This window comes from Zonotrichia albicollis, chromosome 20 (assembly GCF_047830755.1).
Source record: "Zonotrichia albicollis isolate bZonAlb1 chromosome 20, bZonAlb1.hap1, whole genome shotgun sequence".
NCBI classification, from domain to species: domain Eukaryota; kingdom Metazoa; phylum Chordata; class Aves; order Passeriformes; family Passerellidae; genus Zonotrichia; species Zonotrichia albicollis.
Window position 1 is genome coordinate 11,690,367 of NC_133838.1, and position 24,452 is coordinate 11,714,818.

The 24,452-nt window shown below is 50.7% G+C and overlaps 1 protein-coding gene and 1 long non-coding RNA gene across 10 annotated transcripts in view; one reads left to right on the forward strand and one right to left on the reverse strand.

Annotated features, from left to right (window-relative positions):
* Positions 1 to 11,327, forward strand: part of SRRM1 (serine and arginine repetitive matrix 1) — an 18,862-nt gene extending 7,535 nt beyond the window's left edge. For 2 of the 9 annotated variants that reach the window (XM_074555470.1, XM_074555478.1), the window contains 13 exons: positions 1 to 24; positions 476 to 697; positions 1,188 to 1,307; positions 2,783 to 3,054; positions 3,841 to 3,921; positions 4,251 to 4,337; positions 4,920 to 5,058; positions 5,295 to 5,336; positions 7,208 to 7,312; positions 7,792 to 8,253; positions 9,215 to 9,392; positions 9,859 to 10,053; positions 10,343 to 11,327. The exon at positions 1 to 24 is cut by the window's left edge and continues 177 nt beyond it. In XM_074555470.1, coding sequence (XP_074411571.1) covers positions 1 to 24; positions 476 to 697; positions 1,188 to 1,307; positions 2,783 to 3,054; positions 3,841 to 3,921; positions 4,251 to 4,337; positions 4,920 to 5,058; positions 5,295 to 5,336; positions 7,208 to 7,312; positions 7,792 to 8,253; positions 9,215 to 9,392; positions 9,859 to 10,053; positions 10,343 to 10,447 — 2,032 coding nt within the window. In that variant the 3' untranslated portion in view covers positions 10,448 to 11,327. The remainder of the gene's footprint in view (positions 25 to 475; positions 698 to 1,187; positions 1,308 to 2,782; positions 3,055 to 3,840; positions 3,922 to 4,250; positions 4,338 to 4,919; positions 5,059 to 5,294; positions 5,337 to 7,207; positions 7,313 to 7,791; positions 8,254 to 9,214; positions 9,393 to 9,858; positions 10,054 to 10,342) is intronic. The other 7 variants (XM_074555472.1, XM_074555471.1, XM_074555473.1 and 4 more) reach the window with 7 other exon arrangements.
* An 11,159-nt stretch (positions 11,328 to 22,486) lies between these two features.
* LOC141731304 (uncharacterized) lies at positions 22,487 to 24,386 on the reverse strand. The gene is made up of 2 exons (XR_012583337.1): positions 24,113 to 24,386; positions 22,487 to 23,973 (listed from the first exon to the last, which is right to left on the reverse strand). It is a non-coding gene; the product is annotated as an uncharacterized LOC141731304 (long non-coding RNA).
* Between the last annotated feature and the right edge of the window lie 66 nt (positions 24,387 to 24,452).

The window sequence follows — 24,452 nt, forward strand, 5'->3', positions numbered from 1 at the left end:
TGTGCAAGAGGCAGCTTCAAACAGGTGAGAGCTCTGTGTGTAGAGCCATGTGTTGCCTTTAAAAAATTGAATTATTATTCTAATACCTCATTGGAGCTTGGCTTGGGCAATGCCTGCTCCTCCCTGTGCCTCTGCAACAGCCAAAGCATTTATTTTAGAATCTTCAGTGAGGTTTCTTTGTCCTCTAGAATTCTAAGGGCAGTGTGCTTTGCTGCCACTGTGATTTCATTGTCCTGCTCATCATTGACACTTGTGACAATGTCATGTTGACTTCCAGCTGGTTGTCACCATGTAGCTTCTATGTTACTTATTCTTCTTGAATTATTGTACCACATTCTAACTCTTTTCACAATTCTGGAGCAGTTTGTCAGAGAATGGGCAGGAGAACGTTTGTTGTAGGGGAATATCTTGGCAGCTTCTAAAATGCAGGCTGTGGTTTGTATATGCTTACAAATGAAGTCCTTATTTTTGACAGTGATATCCCAAAAGCTCCTAAACCTGAACCACCTGTACCAGAGACTAAGGAAACTTCACCAGAACGTAATTCAAAGAAGGAGAGGGAGCGGGAGAGGGAGAGGGAGAAGGAGAAGGAGAAGACTCGTCAGAGATCCCCATCTCGGTCCAAGTCCAGGTCAAGGTCCCGGTCCCGTTCTCCGTCTCATTCCCGACCCAGAAGGCGCCATAGATCACGGTCAAGGTAGGGCTTCAGGTGCTGACTGTGAAGCTTGAGAATGTTTTCTGCTGCAGGTGCCACCTAATGTTCTTGGTCAGTGATGTTTTTAGAGGTGTTGAGCTGTGGATGTTTTGGGCCAAATGAGAAGGATGCATTTAGTGTATAAATGTGTTTGGGAGTGTTTTGTTTGTATTGATTTATGAGAAGATGCTCATGGTGACCAGCGCTGATCAGAGAAGGAATTCAGCTGCTTAATATTGATAATGAGAATTGTGTAGCCTTTCTGTAGGACAAGGGTTTGATGCTGGAAATGCTGAAAAATACTTGACCATTTTTTTTTATTATTCTACTACTTAACAGAGTGACGTTGTTAAACTTCAAAGCCCTGATTGTGTCTGTACATTTGGCATCCTCACCTAGAGGATGCAACTCTGCACTCAGTGCCCCGAGGATACATTTCCTCAACTCTGGAAGTTAGCTGGTTGCTTTTCATTGGAATTTCTGATTGTGACAGGTCTTACTCCCCTAGAAGGCGACCCAGCCCGCGGCGCCGGCCGTCCCCGCGCAGGAGGAGCCCGCCCCGCAGGATGCCTCCCCCCCCCAGGCACAGGAGGAGCAGATCCCCCGTCAGGCGGTAAGAGCCCTGCTTTTTGAGACAGCTCAAGTGCTAAACCTGCAAAGTTCAAGGGAACTGTAGCTGTGTTAGCAAAATTCCCTGTTCATCTCACCTCAGCAGTGGCAGGTGTGTGATCAGAGTGATGGGAAAACTGCACTGTCACTTTTCCTCAGTGTGCTGTGGGGGAACACGGTTGCAGATGTGAAATGATTTCTTCTGAGTTAGGGTAGTGATGAGAATTCCACCTTTTTGAAAAGTGGCAATTTCAGAGCTTTTTTTTCTTTTTTGCTTCTTCAAATGGCTCTGGGTAGCTCCCAGCACAGGCTGACATGATGTCCCTTAGGGCTTTTTGGCTTAAGTCTTCATACTTTTCTTTCCTGACTGGGGAAAAAAATGAGAACAACTTGGGAATTTTACTTATTGGGAATTTTTAATTATGACTTGTATTTCTATCACATAAAATTAAACTTGGACTTGAAGTATGTTTCTTCTTCATGTTCTCTTAAGATTCCTCAAGATTTGCCCTTTGGTGTTGCAAGTCACATTTTTCACAGCATAAGAATTGCTCTAGAGGCAAAGCTCTTAGCTGCCTTGCAAAGTAAATGATGTGCTTTTGGCAATGTCAAAATAGACATTTGTCTTCATGGGGAGAGAATAGCTTCTGAACCTTTTCATAGGAAGAGAATCAAAGTGATGCTTCTTTTGTACAGCAGTTGTTTTTGAGGAAGGAACATTTCTCTTCCTTTTTGTGACAAGGTGATGACTATTTCCTGAGTTTGTCAATATGTTCATTTCACACAGTTACTGGGAAAACTGTGAAAAGTATCAAACATGTATGTTGCAAGATGTACAAGAGCACCCTTTCAGCAAATGTTTATCTCACTCAAGGTAGGGTTTCTTTTTTCCAGGTTCTCAGGAATTCTGCAGCCAAAGGTGGATTCTGCAGGTACACAATTGCAACAGAACTTGCCACAAATTTTGCCGCAGAATTCTGAGGCCCTACCTTTTAAAATTGCAAAGTAAAGATGAAAAACTAAAACATAAGGATGGATAGATGGATTCTGAATTGTTAAGTTGTCTGAAATTTTCACCTCCTGGTGTAAAAGTTTTTAGTGTCCTTGCACACTATCTGCTCTGGAGATCGTTAAGTGACACGTGCTAACGCAGACAATTCTCTTAACCACCCAAAAGTTAGAGAGCCCAACCAAAACTAATTGTTTCCAGGGGCAAAGCTTAGCTGTAGCCTGTAGATTGACAGAAAGCCAGTGAAGGTGACACTAACAATTTTTAGCTCACTATTATAGTTAAGAATAACTGTGAAAGATTGGTCGTTATCCTCCTCTTCTCCAAAGCCAGTGTTGCAGGCAGTCCACCATGTTTGGGAAGTGCTGTTGTCTGTGGCTCAGTGTCTGTGCTTGCAAACAACCGCAGTTCTTTGTTCTTTGTGCTGACATGTTCGGCGGGGCAGGAGCTGATGTGGCTTTGCTTTGCAGGAGAAGACGCTCCTCGGCCTCGCTGTCCGGCAGCAGCTCCTCCTCGTCCTCGTCGCGCTCCCGCTCTCCACCAAAGAAGGCTCCCAAGAGACCCGTGTCCAGCCCGCCCCGCAAAACGCGCCGGCTCTCCCCCTCTGCCAGCCCCCCCCGGCGCCGCCACCGGCCCTCGCCCCCCGGCAGCCCCCCGGCCAAGCCGCGCCGCTCGCCCACGCCCCAGCAGTCCAACCGCGCCCGCAAGAGCCGCGGCTCCGTCTCGCCCAGCAGGGCCTCAGGTGAGGGGCACTGTTGTAGTATGTTGTTAAGTTTCTTGTGTTATTCCCTCAATTTATGTATTGTTCTCCCCTATTATGTGTAAAATGGGTTCGTTCCCCCAGTTTTTCCCGCCACTGCTAGCCTGTCAGCTAAGGTGCTATAGTAACCGCTATTCATAGTTGCCGATGTGTAATTGCTCCTCCCCTGGTTTCCCTTATAAGTGAAAGTTGTTTCTTCCCTAGGTCCAGTCAATCACTCCCTTCTCCTCCCAGGTTTCGAGAACCTTCTCCTCTCTGGAGATGGTGGCTGGCTGGGGTCCCAGGACACCTCCTTTACCTTTTGATTATTGGTCTCCATGGAGTGTCAGTTCTGTGAAGTTCATCCCCTCACCTTTCCCGATTGGTTCCGCCTGTACCCACCCCCCTCCTTTATAATCCTGTTTCACCCCCTATGGAGATACTTTTTTCCCGGTTGGTTTCCCCGCGTTTGGATCTCGCAACACCTTCAATAAACCGATGTTTAACCCCCGGGAAATGGTCAGCTCCGTTCCTCCCCTATACCAGCGGTGTGAGCCAGTCCGCAGCCAGCACAGCCCGAGGCCCTCAGACGCCGAAGGGCGCTGGCCAGGAATTGCAGAGGGGCGTCGGCCTTTCCCCCTCAGCTAGTCGGACTCTAAACTTTGGGCCACATATGCCCTCCTCTGCAGGGCACCAGCACAGCTGGGTTCCCTTTGGGACTGCTGTTCACCTGTGCCTGTTGAAGGAATGGTGTGAATTGCAGCTGAGCTGTTGCATTTTGTCTTGTAGCGCCCAAACATAAGAGTACTGAGAAAAGAGAGTCTCCTTCGCCAGCACCCAAGCCCAGGAAAGCAGAATTGTCAGAATCAGGTACGGCTCTGGCCTCTCAGCTCTGCTGCTGGGTGTGGGGTTTTTAGTCAGAAATGCTTGGGCAGGGAAGTGCTGAGCCCTTCTGGAAATCTGGCATTGAAAGCAAGAGTTTTCAGAACTCTGAAGGTGATCACTCCTACTGCCTCATTGTATCCGAGATTGCTTGGAATGCAAGTTCAGCCAAAGTGTATTCCAGCCTTATGTTATCCTGAGATTTGAGTGAGGGAAAACCCCATACCTGATGGTCTGCTGTCCATAACTCTGCTTCTGCCTGCATAGGCAAATCTGTATCCCTGGTTTAAGTGCCCTGTCCTTGTGTGTCCTTTCAGAAGAAGACAAAGGAGGCAAAATGGCTGCAGCAGATTCTGTCCAACAGAGGCGTCAGTACAGGAGGCAAAATCAACAGTCTTCATCTGGTATGGAGCACAGAAATTCCCGAAAACTGCGTTGTAGTTTCCTTTTGCAGGAAGTAGTTAAGTTCAAATACAGATTAAAACTATTTGCTCAGTGCTCTCAGTGCTATTGTAAACTTAATTACAGATTTGCTGCTCATAATGAGGTCACTTTAATTATTACTCAGGAGGAATAAAAGTGACTTTTAAAGGTCATTACATCTTTTCTTAATGGGTTTGCATCTTTAAAATTGCGCTTCTAAACTCTTAACATCACGCACAAATATTGTAATGTGATTACATCATCTCTCCTTACTTTGGCCTCTTTATGCTTGAGATCAGTAAATTCCCCTGGGTATTTTTGTCCACATAGTTTCAAAAAGCAGCTGCAGTTCACCTTTTAAATTATCTGTCTAGCCAAATTTTATGGGGACAGTTTTTTTACCCAGTAGACTTATTTATCACTTAAGTTCAGCCAATGCCTTCAGTCAATCCGTTTTAAATTTTGGGTTCTCGTTTTATGGGAGATGAGGTTGGTTTGAACTGTAGCAGTGACCAGCGTCTCAAAGATCATTTTCCAGAGAGTGATTCTTTCTGTGTTTGCAGATTCTGGTTCTTCATCTTCCTCAGAGGAGGAGAGGCCCAAGAGGTCGAACGTGAAGAACGGGGAGGTGGGCAGGCGCCACCGGCACTCGCACTCGCGCAGCCCCTCGCCCCGCAAGCGCCAGAAGGATTCCTCCCCTCGGTAACTCCTGAGCTCAGCTCATCCCTCCTGCTGTTTCTGTCTGTCTCTCTGCAACTCTCACCAAATGCACATCAAGTCATGCCCACTCTGCCCAGACTTCTTTCAAGGTTTCCTTCCCATTACACTCATTTGGCAGAAATTGCTCTGACCTTTCTTTGATGGTGTTCATTTTTGCCTCAGACCCGTGGCAGATAGATCTGTTTTGTTTTGTTTTGTTTTCCCTCCACTGCTCTCAGGATGCAGATGGAAAAGAGGTGGCAATCACCAGTGATGAAAAGGTTGGTTAGAAATTCATCTCTTAAACAGGCTGTCATTTATTTTGGCATGGATAAGCATTTGCCATCCTTTTGTCCTTTGCACATTCACAGTGAGGGAAATGCAGACTGATGTGCTCCTTCTTTTGTTGGACCTGGAACCATTTCACTGGCAAAACCAGAAGGAGCAGCACCTGCTCTGTGTCCCTCACTGCTCACCCCTTGTTAATTCACATCAGCCTGTGGCATCAATAACTTTGATGCTGTTACATCCCACTGATGCCTGGAAACAGCTGAACACTTGTGTTCCTCAGGGGCTCCTGGCTCCAGACACCCAGCTTTGGGTGAGCAGTGTTGGGTTCCTGCTGCCACTGACTCAGAGCCCTCCTGCACACTTGCAACCAGCAATTAAGATCTTGATCTTCTGGGTCAGAGATGATTGGAGTTTTCAAAACTCTCATTCCTCAGTTCAAGGGATATTTGAAGCGTTGGAAGTAGACAATCAGTAAAACAGCAGTGACTTTTTTATTTGTGACACTTTTTGCTCTGTGTTGGTGTAGAAATACAGAAAGGTGGAGGAAGCCTGATGGGTTTATTAATTGGATGTAATGACCCTTGAGCAGGCTGTAATTAAGCCTTAGCTAGCAGATACTCCCAGCACACATCATGATGCAGGAGATAGGGATGACTCCCTCACCATTGCAGACCTTCCTAATTATGGATCCTGTCAAACATTTCTATGGAAAACAGGTTGGGATTCAAAGGCTTTGATCTTGTTTTGCAACACACTGAATTCACGTCCTGCCTGTTGCATAAATACATGTTTAATTAGGACAGTTGGTACATTTGAAGGCTGGGGGTTTTTTGGATCATAAAAGAACATTGTATTTTGGAGCAAACTCTTATCTATAAAAGTGTGTTTCTTTGCCTTGGAGAACAATACCCAGCATGTTTGAAATCAGATCTCACTTAATGTAAATGAGCTGCTTTGCTTTTTAATTGCTCTCAATTTTCCCTTATCCAGTCATTTTATCTTAATTGCTTTTTTTAAAAAAAGGAATATTTCTCTTTGCCAGTATTCCTTGCCTTTAAAATTCTATGCAAGAATGTGTTGGATTAAAATTCCCCCTTCCAGAAGTCTGTTGTAAACCCTGCAAAGCAGAAAATGGCTAATTTGGTGAACAGTTTCGATCCAGAGAGCTGCAGTTTAGCAGCCACTCTGGTTTTTTTCCACTGCATTTCAAGAAATAAATAATTTTGGATTTCAGATGGAGCACAGTTTCACACTGTGAAGAAAATTACCTCCACCCAAGGCAAAATCAGCATGCCATCCATCACTTATCCCAACCATTTGGTCTTTCTTTGGCTGCAAGGTGGTGATGGATCAGGTTGTGCAGATGTGGAATTGTTTCCTGGCTGATGTGGTGGGCTCAGGGGCACAGTCAGGTGGGCTCAGGGGCACAGTCAGGTGGGCTCAGGGTGACAATCAGACACTGTGATGGGTTCAGGAGCACAGTCAGACACTGTGATGGGCTCAGGGGCACAGTCAGACACTGTGATGGGTTCAGGGGCACAGTCAGACACTGTGATGGGCTCAGGGGCACAGTCAGACACTGTGGTGGGCTCAGGGGCACAGTCAGGTGGGCTCAGGGTGACAATCAGACACCATCATGGGCTCAGGGGCACAGTCAGACACTGTGGTGGGCTCAGGGGCACAGTCAGACACTCATCGTCTCACCCTCTTCAGAAAGGTTCAAGTACATTTCTTTCCATCGGTGCTCCCAGTAGAATTGCATTTTGAGGTGCATGCAGGAGCAGACTGTGTGTGGTGGAGGCAGAGCAGGGAGCAGCTGGTGCCTCAGCTGCATTTCCTGCTGAGTGCCTGTTTTCTGCAGCAGGAGGAGGAGGAGCCCCTCGCCGCCCCCCGCGCGCCGGCGCCGCTCCCCTTCCCCGGCGCCCCCGCCCCGGCGCCGCCGCTCGCCGTCCCCGCCTCGCCGAAGGTACCGAGCCCCGGGCACCCCTGCCTGCCCTGGGCCTGCTCTGGGCATGGGAAAAGGGCTCTGCTCCCAGCTCCTTCACCGGGAAGCTGAGGGGGCTGTGTTGTGGTGGGGGTGGTGGGTGCATGGTTTGGGTGTTGTTGGGTTGGTGCTGCAGATCCTGAATTGGGGTTACACAACCATGGCATGGCTTGGGTTGGGAGGGAGCTTAGAGATCATCCAGTCCCACCCTGTGCCACGGGTGGTGACACCTTCCACCAGCCCAGCTTGCTGCAAGTTTTGTACAACCTGGCCTTGGACACTCATAGGGATGGGGCAACCACAACCTTTCTGGATTTTAAGAGTTTTATTTTAAACTCTTTTGATTTCTGAAGAGTTCTAGTTTAAATTTGGAGAAGTTTAAAGAACTCTAGGGTCCTTTTTCCCCTCTGCTGAGTGCTGTCCATGCCTGGGTGGCCCCTGACCGTTTGCTCTCTTTGCAGGTCTCCATCACCGCCCCCGCGCAGACGTTCTCCCTCTCCACGCAGATACTCCCCCCCGATCCAGAGGCGCTATTCCCCATCTCCCCCTCCCAAGAGGAGAACAGCTTCTCCTCCTCCCCCTCCCAAAAGAAGGGCCTCCCCTTCCCCCCAGTCCAAGCGCAGAGTCTCCCACTCCCCACCGCCCAAACAGAGGAGCTCCCCCACTGCCAAGCGGCGCTCCCCTTCCGTGTCTTCCAAGCATAGGAAGGGGTCTCCCCCCAGCAGATCCAACAGGGAAACACGTTCTCCACCACAAAACAAAAGGCATTCACCTTCACCACGGCCTCGAGCTTCCCACCCCTCCTCCAGCCCTCCGGCGCCGCGCCGGGGAGCGTCGGCGTCGCCGCAGAGGAGACAGTCACCCTCACCCAGCAGCAGGCCCATCAGGAGGGTGTCCAGAACGCCAGAGCCCAAGAAAACAAAGTAAAGAAACTCATCTGGTCTGCTCTGGGTTTATTGAGGGGTTGTTGTTTAGTTGTGATGCAGTGGAAGTGGTTAAGGAATCGTAGAATCCCAGAATGGTTTGGGTGCAAAGGGACCTTAAAGCCCCTCCAGTGCCACGTGGCAGGGACACCTCCACTGTCCCAGGGTGCACCAAGCCCCAATGTCCAACCTGGCCTTGGGCACTGCCAGGGATCCAGGGGCAGCCCCAGCTGCTCTGGGCACCCTGTGCCAGCGTTTCCCCACCCTCACAAGGAAGAAGTGTTTCCCAATATCCCATCTGAGCCTGTCTCTGGCAGTGGAAGCCATTCCCCCTTGTGCTGCCTGCATGAAGAGCCCCCTCCCTCCTTTTTAGAAGACCCTGAAATGTGCCACCAGGTCTCCCCAGATCCTTCTCTTTAATTGCTGGCTTTAAAGGAAACCTAACTTTGTCTTAACCCTAACTGTGGAAGGGGAGCACCACTTCTCATCAGCTCAGAAATAATTCCATAAGTGACCATTCATGATAAACTGCTACAATTATAAATATTTTTCTCTTTAGTGAGATGTTGCTTTTCTGAGCAGACTGTGAGAAGTGTGGTGCTGGCTTATGAATTTTTTCAGGAGGAGAATGTAGCTGAATGGAAAGCCTTGCACATTTAAATAGCATTGCTGTTCTCTTGGTTTTTAATGTGATTATAACTTAGTTCGAGCAGAAAGGCAGCAATCAGTTCTGAGCAGCAGCAGGGTTGTTTAACAGCTTTTCAGGCTGCATTATGGATCCACTCTGCCATTGGATTGTTTTGCCTTTTTTATCACACCAGCCAAGCAATTAATCTATTTATTTTTTAAAATCAATTTAAATCTTCTAAGTGCAGTCTGACCAAGTTAAAGCCAAGATGTTCCTTTGGTTCTTGTGCTGATGTTGCCTTGTTGTGTCTCACCTGTGGCTCTCTGTTCCCAGGGCTTCCAGCCCCAGCCCCCGGCGCGTGTCCTCGTCCCGCTCGGCGTCAGCGTCCCCTGAGGCAGCTCCCAAAAAGCACCCAGGGCCTGCATCTCCCGCCCACTCTCGCTCTCCCTCTGCAAACTGGTCACCTGCAAAAAAGGCCAAGAGCCCAACTCAGAGCCCATCACCTGCCAGGGTATTTGTCTGCCCATAAAACAGAACTGCTCTGGGTCCCAGGCAGGCTTTGGTTGGGAGGGCTGAGCTGCTGAGCAGCCCCAGGGTTATTCACAGGGGGGAAACTGCTTGGGGTCGTTCTTTGTAGTTAAAAACTTCTGAAAACAATATTTGTAACATGAATTTTTCAAGCTTAACATCTCCAAGTGTGGGAGAAAATAGTGCTCTATAGAAAATCAGTCTTCTGGGGAAAAGTCTGTCCCATTTCATGAGTGTACATGAGTTTTATGGTCTACAAAGTATGGGGGGCTCATTTATGGTCAGTATCCTATGTGCAGACTCAGAGTATTCCCAGTGGGAGGAGGACAGATTGTTTGGTATCTTCACCTCCTCTTCTGAGGTGTTTCCCAGGGGCAGTTCCATTCTTTGCCAGAGAAGTTTGAAGCCTTAGAGATGAGTTGTAACATCTATTGAATTATTTATTACAGAATTCAGATCAAGAAGGTGGTGGCAAGAAGAAGAAGAAAAAGAAGGATAAGAAGCATAAAAAGGATAAAAAGCACAAGAAACACAAAAAGCATAAGAAGGAGAAGGCAGCAGCAGCTGCAGTAGCTGCTGCTGTGGCTCCAGCAGACACCACCTCAGCACAGGGAGAGCAGGAAGCAGAGACAGAACCCAAAAAGGTGAGAATGTGGGACTTTGTCAAGGGTGGGTGTGCCCTGCTCTGCTGGGGTTCTGACAGCCCCAATTCCAAAGTGAGATTTGGGGTGTGTGATTTCATATGGGGGTTTCAGTGCTGGGAGGGCTCAGCCTGGCCAGCCTGGCGTGTTTGAAGCAGCTCTTTGTGTTTGTTTGAAGGAGACAGAAAGTGAACCAATTCCAAAGTGAGATTTGGGGGGTGTGATTCCATATGGGGATCTCAGTGCTGGCCAGCCTGGGGTGTTTGAAGCAGCTCTCTGTGTTTGTTTGAAGGAGACAGAGAGCGAACCCGAGGACAACCTGGATGACCTCGAGAAGCACCTGCGGGAGAAGGCGCTGAGGTCCATGAGGAAGGCGCAGGTGTCCCCCCCCTCCTAGGCCAACCCTTTGATATAATGTACATTTTCTTTGGTTTGTACTCAGAATTCAATTTCAAATTGCTAAATGTGTTTGAGCTTTAGAATATAACATTTGTTGTAATAATTGCTAGGTTGAGGTTCACCATGTACAAAGGGCATGGATTTACATTACAAAAGGTGTCCACAGTGTACTAGTGACATTCTTTCATTGACAGCATAATTTCATTTAGAGTGAGACTTTTTAGAAGCAGTAGGAATTTGTTTTGGAGGTTTGAAACATGACCGTCAGTTCCCTCATTTCTTTGAAATCCAGCAGAGCCTTGAGCAGAATTTGTGAGGGGCTCATTTGACTTCTTTTGTATCACTTACATGATGCTACTAACCTTTGTGGTTTGTAGGCTTGCCCAGGAGTAAAACCACTGCAGAATTCAAGGAAATACATCTCTATTTTAATGCTTTCTACTGTTGCCTGTATAGTCTCCATAAAGCCAATCAAGAATAGCAATTTAGAGTGGTACATAAATGAAAGCATGTTGTTTACCAGGACACTGTGGGTTTATATTGATGTAACATGTTGATTTGGAACACTGGAATTTCATTTGTATTTTTATGTTCTTTTTTTAAAGGGCAGTTTCCATGATCAGCAGACCCAGAAAAAAAATAATAATTCCTTCAGTTCCATAAATTTTGTTTGTGAGCTGTCGTTGCCCCATTCATAAATCTTGTCTCGTTACGGTTCTTCGGAATGGTCTGAGCAACTTTCAGAGCTGTGTTCTTTGAAAGTGTAGAGGAACCTGAACTTTGGATATTGTCATGTTTTCACTGTTCTTTGTTTTTGTTTTTTTAACTAAAGCTATATAAAGCTTGTGGATTAAACAAAATAAATTTCTAAATTTAAACAGATGTTGGCTATTTTTATCTGGGCGTTTACATTTGCTAATCAGCTTTGTTTTTTGCAGGATTAATGAGTGCTCAGAGATGAGAAAGTGTTTGATCCACTGTGCTGGCTCTGGAAAAATTGGGGCTTTTAACTGGCCTGGTGGAGCAGGAAAAGCCCTTTAATTAGTGATGCTCCTGTGGAGTTCCTGCCAAGCAGGAGTCTAACAGCCTTACCTGGGCAGTGTTTTGGGAGAATGGAGAAGCTCAGACTCAATATTTGCTGTGAAAATTGCTGGTCAGAACAAGTGAAGTGTTGGAAGGCCCTGCAGCAGCAGGGCATGAGCAGCAGGTTTGATTAACTTGGGGAAGGAGCTGTGGTGGTGTGAGAGCTCATCTGAGGCATCCTGGGGGCTCCCTGCCTTTCCAGAATTATGGAATCAGAGTGGGTTGGGACCTTACAAAGCACCCACTTCCAATCCCCTTTTAATCACTGGCAATTTGCTGGGTTGCTGCTGTGGAATTGTTGTAAAAACTCCAGCTGTGTTTCTGAAACCAGCTCAGATCTGAAGCCTGAGGTTTTTCTGGAAGGTGCTTGTGAACCTTTCTATGCTGCAGCTGCAGTAGCTGAGGTGCCCACAGAGAAGCTGGAGATTGATGAATCTTTCCTTGCCCTTGTGCAGGGTCTGACCTGAGGCAGGGCAGCTCCAGCTCCTGCCTGGGAGGGGAGGAGCTTTCAGGGCAGCTCCTTCTGCATTTCCCTGTGTGCTGAACCTTTTGTTTCTTCACACAAATGTCATTGTGTGCTCAAGTGCTTGTAAACTCCTGCAGAGCTGGAATGCTGAGGATCACCTGTTACTAAATTCCAAGAAGCTTCTGGACAGAGGCATTTTGCAAAGTCCATCTGGGTGAATTTGGTGCTTGAGGAGCCACAGAGCTGGACTCAGGACGTGCTGATCCTCACTCACTTGGATTTTCCCTGATGTCCTGCAGGGGTGCAGCTCCCCAGGCTTTAATGCCTCCTCCTTTATCATCCAAATCTTGCTTCTACCTGGGTTTGGTGACCTCTGAGTGCCTTTTAATCTTAGCACTAATAGAAGTTCTTTAAATACAGTCAAAGCCTGAGTCACTGCTTATCTTCCCTCACACCTATTTCCATCTCCTGCCTCCAGGGCTGATAAAGGACCTCTGGATGGGCCAGGCCTTCCCTCCACATTTCCATCTCCCTTGCAGTTCCCATTGTTGCTGCTCCCCCTGCCTCTTTTTCATATACCCATAAAGAATGGTGTAGGCTTAAAAAGAGCAATTAAATGCAATGTTTAAAAAGAGCATAACTTCTAAATTGTATTTAGCTTAGTGCTTTAATTCCTTCCTACTTACCCATTCAAGTAGTAACATTTCATTTAAGTATCAATTGGGGAAATGAGCCCTCTCCTCTCCTGAGCTCTCCCTGCTGTTGCACAGAGTCTGCTGGGCTGGCTTCCATCTGTGTCTCTGCTGTTCCTGACACCACTGAATTCTCTCCTGATCCTCTGATTGAGCTCCCCTCATCCAAACCCAAACCTGTCTGATCCCTTCCCCACTCCAGCTTCTTGGTTAACCTCTCTGTTTTTAAATCCTTGTATTTGTAGTTCAGGAATGGCCCTGGTGTGATGAGGCAGGAGCTACCTGGATCTCACTTCTTTTTTATCCTGGATCTGCTCATGCTGAATTTTGGCTTCCTGACCCAGGCCACCCTCGTGAAGTGACAGACACAGGGTCTAGGTAAGGGACTTGCTGCAATGATTGCATCCAGCTCCATAAAAAGTTTAATTGGGCTGTGTAACCGAAATGGAACTGAGTCCTCAGCAGTGAGCGTGAGGCTGAGGTGAGTCACAGGTCAGTCTCTGTAGCTGCTTCTGAAGAAAGATGTTTGTTGTGTCAACAGCTGGGACAATGGCAGGTGTGTGTGCAACAGTTCCAAGCTTACAGAAACTCAGGGCTGGATTGTTAAATTTTTCCACTTGTGTGACTTTGGCAATTTGCCTGGGAGTGCTGTGGAGCTTCCTGAGCCGAGGGATTTACCCTGCATTGCCCCAGGACACAGAACTGTTCTGCTGCTGCTCCCAGGGAGCCCAGGGACAAATCCCAGCACCAGGGCAGAGCTCTGTGCTGGGAGCCATCCCAAACCTCCCTCACTGACACTGCCTCGTGTCCTGAGGCTGCAGGGAGGGAACAGTTGTGCCCTGTGACTCCATTCCTGAGCACCAAACTCCAAATCCCTGTGTTGGTGTCAGAGCAGCTCTGGGAGGAGCAGCTCAGCAGGGCACACAGCTGTGTTTTGGTGGAGTCCATTCCACCTGCTGTGTGTCATAACTGATGATCTGGTACAGGATCATCTCATAAACCCTTGATTTGTCTGCTTGAAGTCCACTGTGGATGTCACCAATATCTCAAAGCACTGACAATTCAATGGAATTGTGTCTTACTCATAAATTACTATTGGAAGTAATTCTATCTCTTCCAGGGTAATAATAAGATTGTTGAATCTCAGCACAATGGGATGGGGAGCTGTGTATTCCCAGACTAATCAGCAGTTTGACTTTTGAACTTTGTGCAGCAATCCTGGATGAGTTCAAAGAGGCTGGAACTGCTGGGGTCCCTTCAGCTGGGTGTGAAACAGCAGCTGGGGATGGTCCCCACAATGGCTGGAGACACAGGATGTCCTGTACCAGCCTCTCTTATCTGGGCTCCCTCTGGCTCAGGATCAGACAGTCCAGCAGGATCTGGGGTCCTTCCTGCTGTGGGGTGACAGCTCAGCTGCTCTGAGCCAGGTTTGGGGGAAGGAGTGCTTGGCTTTGTTATCTCTTGTTCAGTTTAGTTCTGACTTGAGCCAGAGCGTTTCCTCCTCCTGTGAGCGGAGCTCAGGGAGCATCCAACAGTTAGAGATCTTCTGGTCCGCTTGAGATGCTTTGTGTTTGCTGCCTTGGTGGCTGTCAGGTGGTGAATTTTTCATTTGTCTCATCCTGAGTAGATTGAGCCTTGGGGAGATGGCTGGGAAAAGTGGGGTTGATTTTAATTGCTCTTAAAGCAGGAGAACAAGGGAGATGATGTTCAGAGGAGTCACCACTTCTCACTGCAGGTTTGTACCTAAACATCCCCAGGTGGCTTTGGCTCTGTCTCACCAGGCTGGGGATGGAGTAGAAGCTGTTCTGGAGGGATGAGGATCACACTTTGTTGAGGAGCTGGAAAGGAGGGTTTGGGTTTTTCTTGCCTTTTTCCCCCATGTTTTATTTAAAATCCAGAGCCACAAAGTGCCTCCTCTGGGGTTTGCCGGTGTCTTGTGTAGGGGCTGTGCCCAGCAGCAGACGGGAGCTGTGTGGCTCCAGCCCCTCTCCCAGGGAGAGCAAACGCAGTGGAGCCGTTCCCTGGCTGGGAGTGCCGGAGTCTGTGATGGGACCCGGCAGCTCCGGGCCGTGAGTCGGGGCAGCCGCAGCCGCAGCCGGGTGAGGGCGGCACCGGGCCGGGGGTGACTCACGGTGACGCAGCCGCGGGGCCACCCGAGCTCCTTCGCGTTTTGGGGTTGTACCGAGCCTGGTTTGGGGTTTGGATCATCCCAAAAATCAGCGCTGCAGGAGGGAACGTGCTGGCCCCAAAGCGGGGCTGGGGTCAGTGCCAGGAGCGCAGCTCCCCGCGGGTCGGGGTTTGCTGCAGGAGAGGAGACTGAGCCTTCAGTGCAAGGTGTTTGAATCACCAAGTCGTTCATTATCTTCAGCGCTCGTGTTGTGGCAGATTCTGTAGGAATCGTGGCGTTTTTCCCATTCGGGATCAATCCATCGGGAGTTGTGGGGTGAGCGCCTCCCAGGGCCAGGTGTGGGCCTTGACCTGCGATCCCAGCCCGGGATGGGCTCAGGAATCCTCTGAGCTCCCACAGCTGCTGAAGGGGCCGAGGGGCTGAGGGCAGGAGGGATGTGGGTCCGGAGCGTCCTTCCTCCCACACAAAGGCAGGAAAGATGTGGCTGCCCCGGGCAATGCGGGCTTTGTGCGCCGGGCCTCGGGCAGGGAGCGGCCCGGGGCTGCGACACCTGGAATTGGGGCTGGGACAGCCGGGACCGGGGCTGGGACACCCGGAATTGGGGCTGGGACACCCGGAATTGGGGCTGCGACACCCGGAATTGGGGCTGCGACACCCGGAATTGGGGCTGGGACACCCGGAATTGGGGCTGCGACACCCGGAATTGGGGCTGCGACACCCGGAATTGGGGCTGCGACACCCGGAATTGGGGCTGGGACACCCGGAATTGGGGCTGCGACACCCGGAATTGGGGCTGGGACACCCGGAATTGGGGCTGCGACACCCGGAATTGGGGCTGGGACACCCGGAATTGAGGCTGCGACACCCGGAATTGGGGCTGGGACACCCGGAATTGGGGCTGGGACAGCCGGGACCGGGGCTGCGACACCCTGAATTGGAGCTGGGACACCCGGAATTGGGGCTGGGACAGCCGGAATTGGGGCTGGGACACCCGGAATTGGGGCTGGGACAGCCGGGATTGGAGCTGGGACAGCCGGAATTGGGGCTGGGACAGCCGGAATTGGGGCTGGGACAGCCGGGACCGGGGCTGGGACGCCCGGAATTGGGGCTGGGACGCCCGGGATTGGAGCTGGGACAGCCGGGATTGGGGCTGCGACAGCCGGAATTGGGGCTGGGACAGCCGGAATTGGGGCTGGGACAGCCGGAATTGGGGCTGGGACAGCCGGAATTGGGGCTGGGACAGCCGGGATTGAGGCTGGGACAGCCGGAATTGGGGCTGGGACAGCCGGAATTGGGGCTGGGACACCCGGAATTGGGGCTGGGACAGCCGGGACCGGGGCTGCGAGCCCTGGAGCCGGGGCTGCTTCTGCATGGAGCTGTTGAATCCCAGGGAGAAATGGAGAAGGGACAGCAGATTCTGGGGAGCTCAGGCTGCTTTTGGTGTGGGGCTGGTCCTTGTGCTGATCCGGGTGTGGGGAGATGATGCTCAGAATCCCCGGGAAGTTCAGGATCCCTCTGTTTCACTAAAGAAAACACGGAAAGCCGTCCTGGGAAAGCAGCCCTGGGGGAAAGGGAATTGTTGGGGAATTGTTCAGTTCCCTCACAGAGGCTTTGTGCTCAGTGCAGGGGCAGAGCTGCAGCTCGTGTAAATTGTGGCTATGAAATAAATGGAATTGTGCTGCCGACAGCTGGGGATGGAGAGGAGGGTCAGCGTGAGGGGCCGGACCCTCCAGGGCACGGGGAATCCTTCCAGGATCGGCCAGAGCTTCCTCTGAGCTCGTTCCCACCCCTGCCCTGCTCCGGGCTGGCCCCAAGCGCGCAAAGCTCACAGGGGTCCAGCCCCTGACCCACACCTGCAGGAGGAGAAGGGAATTTCTATGGGGGCACAGCCTGGGAAGCTCTCAGGAGGTTTTTTACTTTTTGTAATTCCTCGCTCAGGCTTTAAAACTCGAGCTCCAGATGAAACCAAAACTGATGGAACAGTTGTGAGAAATGTGGATCCCTTTTAAGGGTAACCCCCCCAGGCTTCCCCTCTGCAGGAGGGAGGAAGCTCCCATTAAAAATTGATAGTCTCCCTGTCAGCTGGATTTTAATTCAGCAAGTGGATTTGACTACTGATGTGAAAAAAATTACCTTTGTCACCGTGCTGATATTTTTTTAATGAGACAGAAATGGTTTGGCACCTTTCCAGCTTATTAAAACCTTTGTGAATCCACAGGCACCAGCACAAGGGCACGAGAAGGGAAAATTGCATTAAGTGCATGATTGGCAAAACAAAATTGAGCTCTTTTTTATTTATTTATTTTTAATCTATTGCAAGCCTATGAATGAATCTTCTATTATTTATGGGGGAGGATAAAGGGAGCCGTCCCTGTGGCTGCAGGCAGACTCTGCTTTCAGTTCAACTCTTCTTTCCAGACAGGGAAAGGGGACACCTGCTGTTATCCAGGACAGAGATAAGTGAGGGGAGCTGTGAAAAGGGAGAAATCCCCCTGTCTGTGGGAGAACAGGGCCCTGGGGGTGACTGATCTCCTCGGGTGCTGGCTTTGTGTCTGTGGGTCCCCAGCTCAGCACAGGGGGCATTTCTGCACTGGATAAAGGGGATCAGACCCTTTCAGCCTCTGCATCCCAGAGCTGAGCACCCCAGGGTCTCCATCCCGGCTGGAGCTGCAGCAGCCCCGGGGCTTTGCTGTCAGAGCAGAGCAGCAGCTCGGGGGCTGGAAGGGGCTGTGCAGGGAGGGGCTTCCCCTGCTGCCAGCAGAGGATTTGGGTTCATCCTCTCCAGCTGCACATCCCACTATTAATGAGCAGCCAGGGCACCATTTGAATTTTAATGACATCACAGAGACTGCGCTGCTAATTGCTCATTTGCTTATCTGGAATGAGTTTTAAATCTGTGAAAGAAACCTGAATCATGGAAACCTCTTGTGCAGCTGGGCAGAGTTAGAGAAGCAGCTGTCTGTGGTTTAACCCCTCAGTGACAATTCCTCCCCTCTCCATCCCATGGCCCACCTTGCTGCACTGATCAGCTGGGATTCGTGGCTGGGATAAAACAAAGGATTTAAAAGGGAAAATCTCCACAGCCTTGGTGCTCAGAGAGATGCTCTGAGAGCCTGGCTGGGTTTGCACATCCCTGGCCGGGCACAGGGATGGCTCCAGTCCTCAATTCTCTCTGCCGGGTTTGTGCCTAAGCTTTTGCCTCTAACCAGCTCTTATCGTTGCTCAGTAGGAGCCCGAGGAGCCTTACAGCAATCATTGCTCAGACAAACCAGCGGGGTAAAGAGGTGATAATTACAATTGCAAAAGCAAGGACCCGATGATCTGAAATACCAGAATTTCAGCCTGAGCAGGTCGAGCCTGTGCTCAGATAAGGAGCAGGGAGACAGGAAGATTTGGGAACTCTTGGTCCTGCCCTGCAGGATTGTTGTTGTTCTCCCCATCTGCAGGGCACAGTGGCTTTGCTGGGGACCGCAGCTGCTTTTTGAGTCGGTGACTCAGGAGGTTTGGGTTCAGTTCCCCGTCCTGCTGTGGCTGTCTCAGGGATTTGGGATGTCATTCCCTTGGCAGTGCCTCAGGCTGCAAGGTTTGGAGAAGGTGGAGGAGTTTCTGTCCATGTTTGGAGAGCTGGAGCACCCTACATGCTGCTGCAATGCAAATAATTTTATCAGAAAGATTATTTCTAAATCCTGGTAGAACTGCGAGATCTTAGCCTCTTGTCCTGTCCACAATCCCTTTCCTTTCCTGAGTACTTGGAAAAAAATCTGGCTCCTCCCAGTGTGACTCAGGTAGGAGGAAATAAACCCCACATTCATCATGTCACCGCTTGAGTCAGATCAGCATTTACGCCATGGCTGCGGAGCAGGGTGGCTCTGGGAGAGGTGTTCCCTTTGTTCCTTGGATCAATGTCATCCCTCCCAAACGTGCACTTTGCCCAAGGAACCTCCTGGAAAGCTCAGGGGATTTGGGATGCAGAGATTCACCCCTCAGGCAGAGCAGAGGTGTGAAAGTTCAGCTGTACAGAAGTGGTTTGGGCTTGCCCTAAAAGGGGGTGGGATGGATTATCAGGTGCCTGCACTGATGGAATCAGAATCATGGAATGGTTTGGGGTGGAAGGGACCCTAAAATTGATCCAGTTCCACCCTTTCCACCATCCCAGGCTGCCCATCCTCGGACACTGCCAGGGACCCAGGGGCACCCTGTGCCAGGGCCTCCCCACCCTCCCAGGGAGGAATTTATTCCTAATGCTCACAGCTATGGATCCAGCCAGCCTGGAGATAAAGAGGTTTTGTGTTGGACTTGGATTTTTTTGTGAATTTTTTCTCTCTGATGTTGGGCTGCACCTCAGAGCCAAAGCTGAGCATTGGTGTTGTGGCTGTGACTGGGTTGGTCCCTGCAGGTCTGTGGGATCTGGAAAGGAGCTGCTGCTTCCCCTTTCCCCACACAGAGCCAGCAGTGCCTTCCCTGGGTCCCTCAGAGCTGCAGCCCATTAAACCCACAGCAAACAGAGTTTCTGCATCTCAGCTCTGACAGGAGCCAGGCCTGGGTGCTGAATCCCAGCTGGGGTTTAATGGCCAGGGCTCATTAGGGGAGCCCCAGGCACCAGCAGCTTCCAGGCTTTTCTGATGATGGGGATTCTGCAGGAAACCTCGCTGCTGGGTTTGATTGCTGCTGCTGCAGGGGCTGTGGCTGATTTAACCACTTAATCAACCTCAGCCAGGCAAAGCTGGGGTTGTTATTTCAGGAGAAGCAGGTTGTGGAGTGATATTCACCAAATCTCCTTATCAGCCCAGGTGTTTGAATCACCTGGGGACTAACCTTAAAAGAAAACAGCCAATACCTGAATTTATTTACTTTCAAGCAACTTCTATACATAAAGGTGGGGAAATATAGATTTTAATCAGGCTCACTAAACTAGCTTTTATTTTTTTCTCTTTCCCAAATAACTTTTCAGGCCAGGAATGCAGTGGATTTGGGGTTTTTATGGAAGGACTCTGTGTGTCCACGGGAAGGTTTCCCAGCACTCAGACCCAGCTCCATCTCTGCCTCTTTATCCTTTCCAGGTCTCTTCCTGCAGAAGGGAGAAGCCCAAATCTTTGTTTGCTGATGCTCACAGCAGAGGACAGGCTGATATCTGAATTTGGAAAGTAGGGCAGCGAGAAACCCTGGGCAGAGCACAGCAACAACCTCCTGCTGAAAGGGGAGAGTCAGGCATTCAGTTACTCCTGTTGTGCGTGTGGTCCTGGGAGCCAACTTTCCTTTCCCTCCCTTGGATATCACCTCCAAAGGCAGGGAGGGGACAAGCACTTCAACTTCCCCGTGTTCCAGAGGAAGGAGGGGAAAGCTCTGCCTGTGTCAGCATTCCCAACCAGCTGCCCCTCAGCAGAGGGGACCCACTGCAGAGGGAACCCTGCAGACAATGCCTGCTTTGTCCCCTCCCTGCTTCTTGGGCGCCCTGAGATGCTGAGTCCAAACATTTAACCACAAAATGCATTAATTACCATCCAGCTCCCCGGGGAAAGGACCACATGCCAGTTTCCAGGGGAAACAAAAAAGGAAGCAGCACGGGAAGGCCATTGATTATTAAATTACTCCGAGTGCAATTACTGCCACGGAAAGTTCTTGATGAACATTTCCTAGAAACATTGAGTTCTCCAAGCTCTGCGCTCAGGCCATGGAGCACAGGAGTGACCCAGAAACTGTGGGATGAGGTCACCTTCCCACATAATGCCAGGGGATGTGTCCTGTGCAGGGTAACTCTGCCCAGCCCATGGCACTGAGCTGTTTGCTGTTTGCTGTGGCAGCTGTGAGCTCCAGGCCCCGCTCCACGCGTGTCCTCAGCTGCTCACTGCAGCTAATCCTAAAGTTTGGCAGCCACCCCGGAGGAAAATGAGCCATGCAGGGACAGCTGGTTGGGAATCACAGCAAGCTGCAGGCAGTCTGACACCGAGAGAAGTTGGGTTTCCCCCGCAATCCTTGCAAGTCTGGCAAAGCAAACCCTGCTCGACACAGGGGCAGTGAGAGAGGGATGAGCCAGAACAAATCCATCCCTCCCAGGAGGCGGGGGGTGGATGGAGCCCAAAACCCCAAAAACTAATCCATCCCTCCCAGGAGGCAGGGCAGGGATGGAGCCCAAATCCCCAAAAACAAATCCATCCCTCCCAGGAGGCAGGGCAGGGATGGAGCCCAGAACCCCAAAAACAAACCCATCCCTCCCAGGAGGCAGGGCAGGGATGGAGCCCAAAACCCCAAGAACAAATCCATCCATCCCTCCCAGGAGGCAGGGCAGGGATGGAGCCCAAAATCCCAAAAACAAACCCATCCCTCCCAGGAGGCAGGGGAGGGATGGAGCCCAAAATCCCAAAAACAAATCCATCCATCCCTCCCTGGAGACAGGGGAGGGATGGAGCCCAAATCCCCAAAAACAAATCCATCCCTCCCAGGAGGCAGGGCAGGGATGGAGCCTAAAACCCCAAAAACAAATCCATCCCTCCCAGGAGGCAGGGGAGGGATGGAGCCCAGAACCCCAAAAACAAATCCACCCCTCCCAGGAGGCAGGGCAGGGATGGAGCCCAAACCCCTCTCGCTGCCTGGAGGGGAGGGAGGAACGTGGAGCTCCTGGGGTGGCTCTGCTGAGGGGGCAGCAGCTCCTCGGAGCATCTGTGACACGAGGGCTGGGCCTGAGCCTCACTGCTGCATCCCAGGATCCCGAATTAGCTGTGGAATGGGAATGTTGGTATTTCTAGCCAGGGTGTGGCAGTCCTGCTTGCCTTTAATAGGTGTCCCTGGGCAGGTTCCTGTCCCAGCTGTGTCCAGCGTGGCTTTCAGGAGCTCTAATGAACCCGGCAGTCAGGACAGGCTCCTGCTTCTGTCACAGCCAGCCCTGGATGCTCTGCTTCCCAAACCTCCTCAGCATCCTTCTCCTCACAGCAATTTCATTAGCATTTCAAAAATGGGATGTTCTTACATGTGTCCCACTGAGTGACAACATGACCTGTGTGCTGAGCTCCTCCCATGCCTGAAAAATTCCCCGTGGAAATAAAAACCCATTTTTGAGCCCCAGGGTCAGCGTGGCAGAGAATTCCACCAGAGAAACACGCACAGCCAGGGCAGGAGAGGGCCTGCTTTGATATCTTTAACATCTGATGCCTCCAGTTTCAAAAGCCCTTGGAAAGTTTGAGATGGAAAAACTGCTGCAGAAAGGCCAAAACTGCTGGAGAAGTGAAACAATCCCACGTTGTTTTGTTGCTCTGCCAAATGGGGATGAAGCTCCTGAATGCAGCATAAAATAATATTGAGGGAGTGACCCACTGAGCACACGTGGGGGCCAGAATTGCTTTGTTCCCACTCCGTGGCTTGGTGCAATTTTAGCTTTGAGTAAGGCACTGAACTTTCCTGACTCACTGCTGTTAAAGGTGGGTGATGCTCATTTCCCTATGGATTGTTAGCAGCACTGGTGATTTATTATGTAAAGCGTGGACAAATTAATTCTAAGTGTTCTAAAAAAGAAATAAATAAATCCAGAATAATACAAACAGCAATTACTGAAGGAGGAAAGAATTGAGAGCTTTCAGACTGAACATTGTTAGATGTTTCATTTGAATGGGGAGCACGAGAGGTTCAGTAAGTGGTAGCTGGAAACCAGGAAAATGTCATCTGAAAGTGAAATAATTGAAAAGATATTAAAGCAGAGCCAGGGCTGCTGCAGCTGGGTATAAATGAAATAAGCTATTAGCTGCCCTGCGAGATACCAGCAGGGGAGAGCTTTTGTTAGAGCAGAAATGCAGCAGTGGTGAGGGAAAAACAGCCCTGGCAGCTCCTTTGTGGGGCTGGGAAACATAAAAAGGCCCCAAGAGCCTCACAGACCTCAAATTTGTTGCTCTACACCCACTTTTGTGGGCGCCGTGGGAGAGCTGTTCCTTTGTGCTGAACCACTGCCTGTGCTCCAGCAGGTGGGTCTGGGCTCTGGGGAGCCCTGGGAAGGGCTGCAGGTTGGACAAAACCCGGGATTTTCAACTTTTTGGTGAAGCAGAGAGGAAGGCTTGGTCCTTGGCTGAGGGGGGTGCCTGGCTCAGCATTCCTTGTCCTGGAATAAGGACTCAGCTCCTGCCTTTCCCAGCAGGCAGAGGATCCAACTTTCCTTTGCCCCTCGTTAAACCAGTCCCAGAATCCACATTTGGCCCCAGTTGGTGCAAATTCCTTACTCTGCCATTCAAAAAAAAAATGAATGCAAAGCCTGAGACAGATGCTTGTGGAGTCTCTGGGACAACCCCATTTAAAGGAAATTTCTTCCCTTGTTGGAATGTGGGTTCCAAAAACAACAACAGCGGCAGACGGTGTCCTTCATGGTACAAGCTGCAATTAATTAACGGGTAATTACCAAGGGAGGTTCCTGGCCAGGGCTGGACTGCACAGCCCCACATCAGTTTGGTTGCAGTGCCACACCAATTTCCAGCCCAGGCTGTCCCACCCCATGAATCAGTGAGATTCCTTGGACTCTAAACCAAGCACAGACAGATATTCCACTGGCTCCCCGGGAGCTGGGGCTGTCCACAAGCTGCAGGAACAGGAATAAAAAGGACTTTGTCACATCGGTGGCCCAGCCCTATCAGCTCCGGAGAGGGGCTCACAGCAGTTTTTCCTGCTCCAGATGGATTCAAGAGCATTCAAAGCTGATATTTGCGTAAAGACATCCGGTTATGCAGCAAACGCCTGGAGAGACGGGAGGTTTTGTTATTAGCAGCGAGCGCTCCGTTGGTAACCATTCCATGGAGCCATCCCGGGCTGCATTTGGGTACAAATTACAAATTACAGGGAGGCTCATCCCGGGTCACAGACGGCATTGAAGTCACTCCGTGCCACCTCGGGGGATGCCACAGCCCCGGCCTGCCCTGGGAACGGCTCTGCCGAGACGCTCAGGTGCAGCTCCTCTCAGACTATTAAAAATACAGTCTGGGCTTCCAAAGGGAAAGCAAGGACTGCGAGCAAGGGCGGGAGGCGCCGGGCCATGAAAGCCGCTCTGTTGTGTGAAGCCGCACGGGGAAAATGTGATCGTGGCTCTGCTGTTCCGCTGGAAAGGCTGGAAAAAGTGCGGTTTCTTCTCTTTCCGATGTTTCACCCAGCTCTCCTGCACATTTTTTTGTCCGGCTCCTCAATCCCTGAGTTTAATAGTGAGGGGAAAATTAGGCTGGAGACAACTTGGGATGGATTTTTTCCCCTGCCAGGGAAGGAGCTATTCGTGCTGCTCTGGTGTGGTGGGTCTGTGAGGGGGAAGTTTCTAGATTTTAAGTTTTTTACCTGAGGGTGAGGCAGGCTGAGCCGATGGCGGGGGGACACATACCCCGGGGCTGGCAGCACCCACAGGGCTGTGGCCCCGCCAAGGCCGCTCCCAGACGTTGTCACCGAGCATGACATCAGCCGCGGGCGGTGTCTCACGGCCAGGACGCCCATGGCTGACACGGGGGTATCCCCGCTACCATGAGGGGACCGCGAGGACCCCCCGTCCCTGTGGGGACTCGGGGACCGCCATGGCCGGTGCTGCCCCTCACAACGGTCCCCTCACGGCGGCCACGCCCCCCTCAGCTCGGCCACGCCCCCTTAGCGCTGCCCAGCATTGTCCCCTCAGGGACACGCCCCC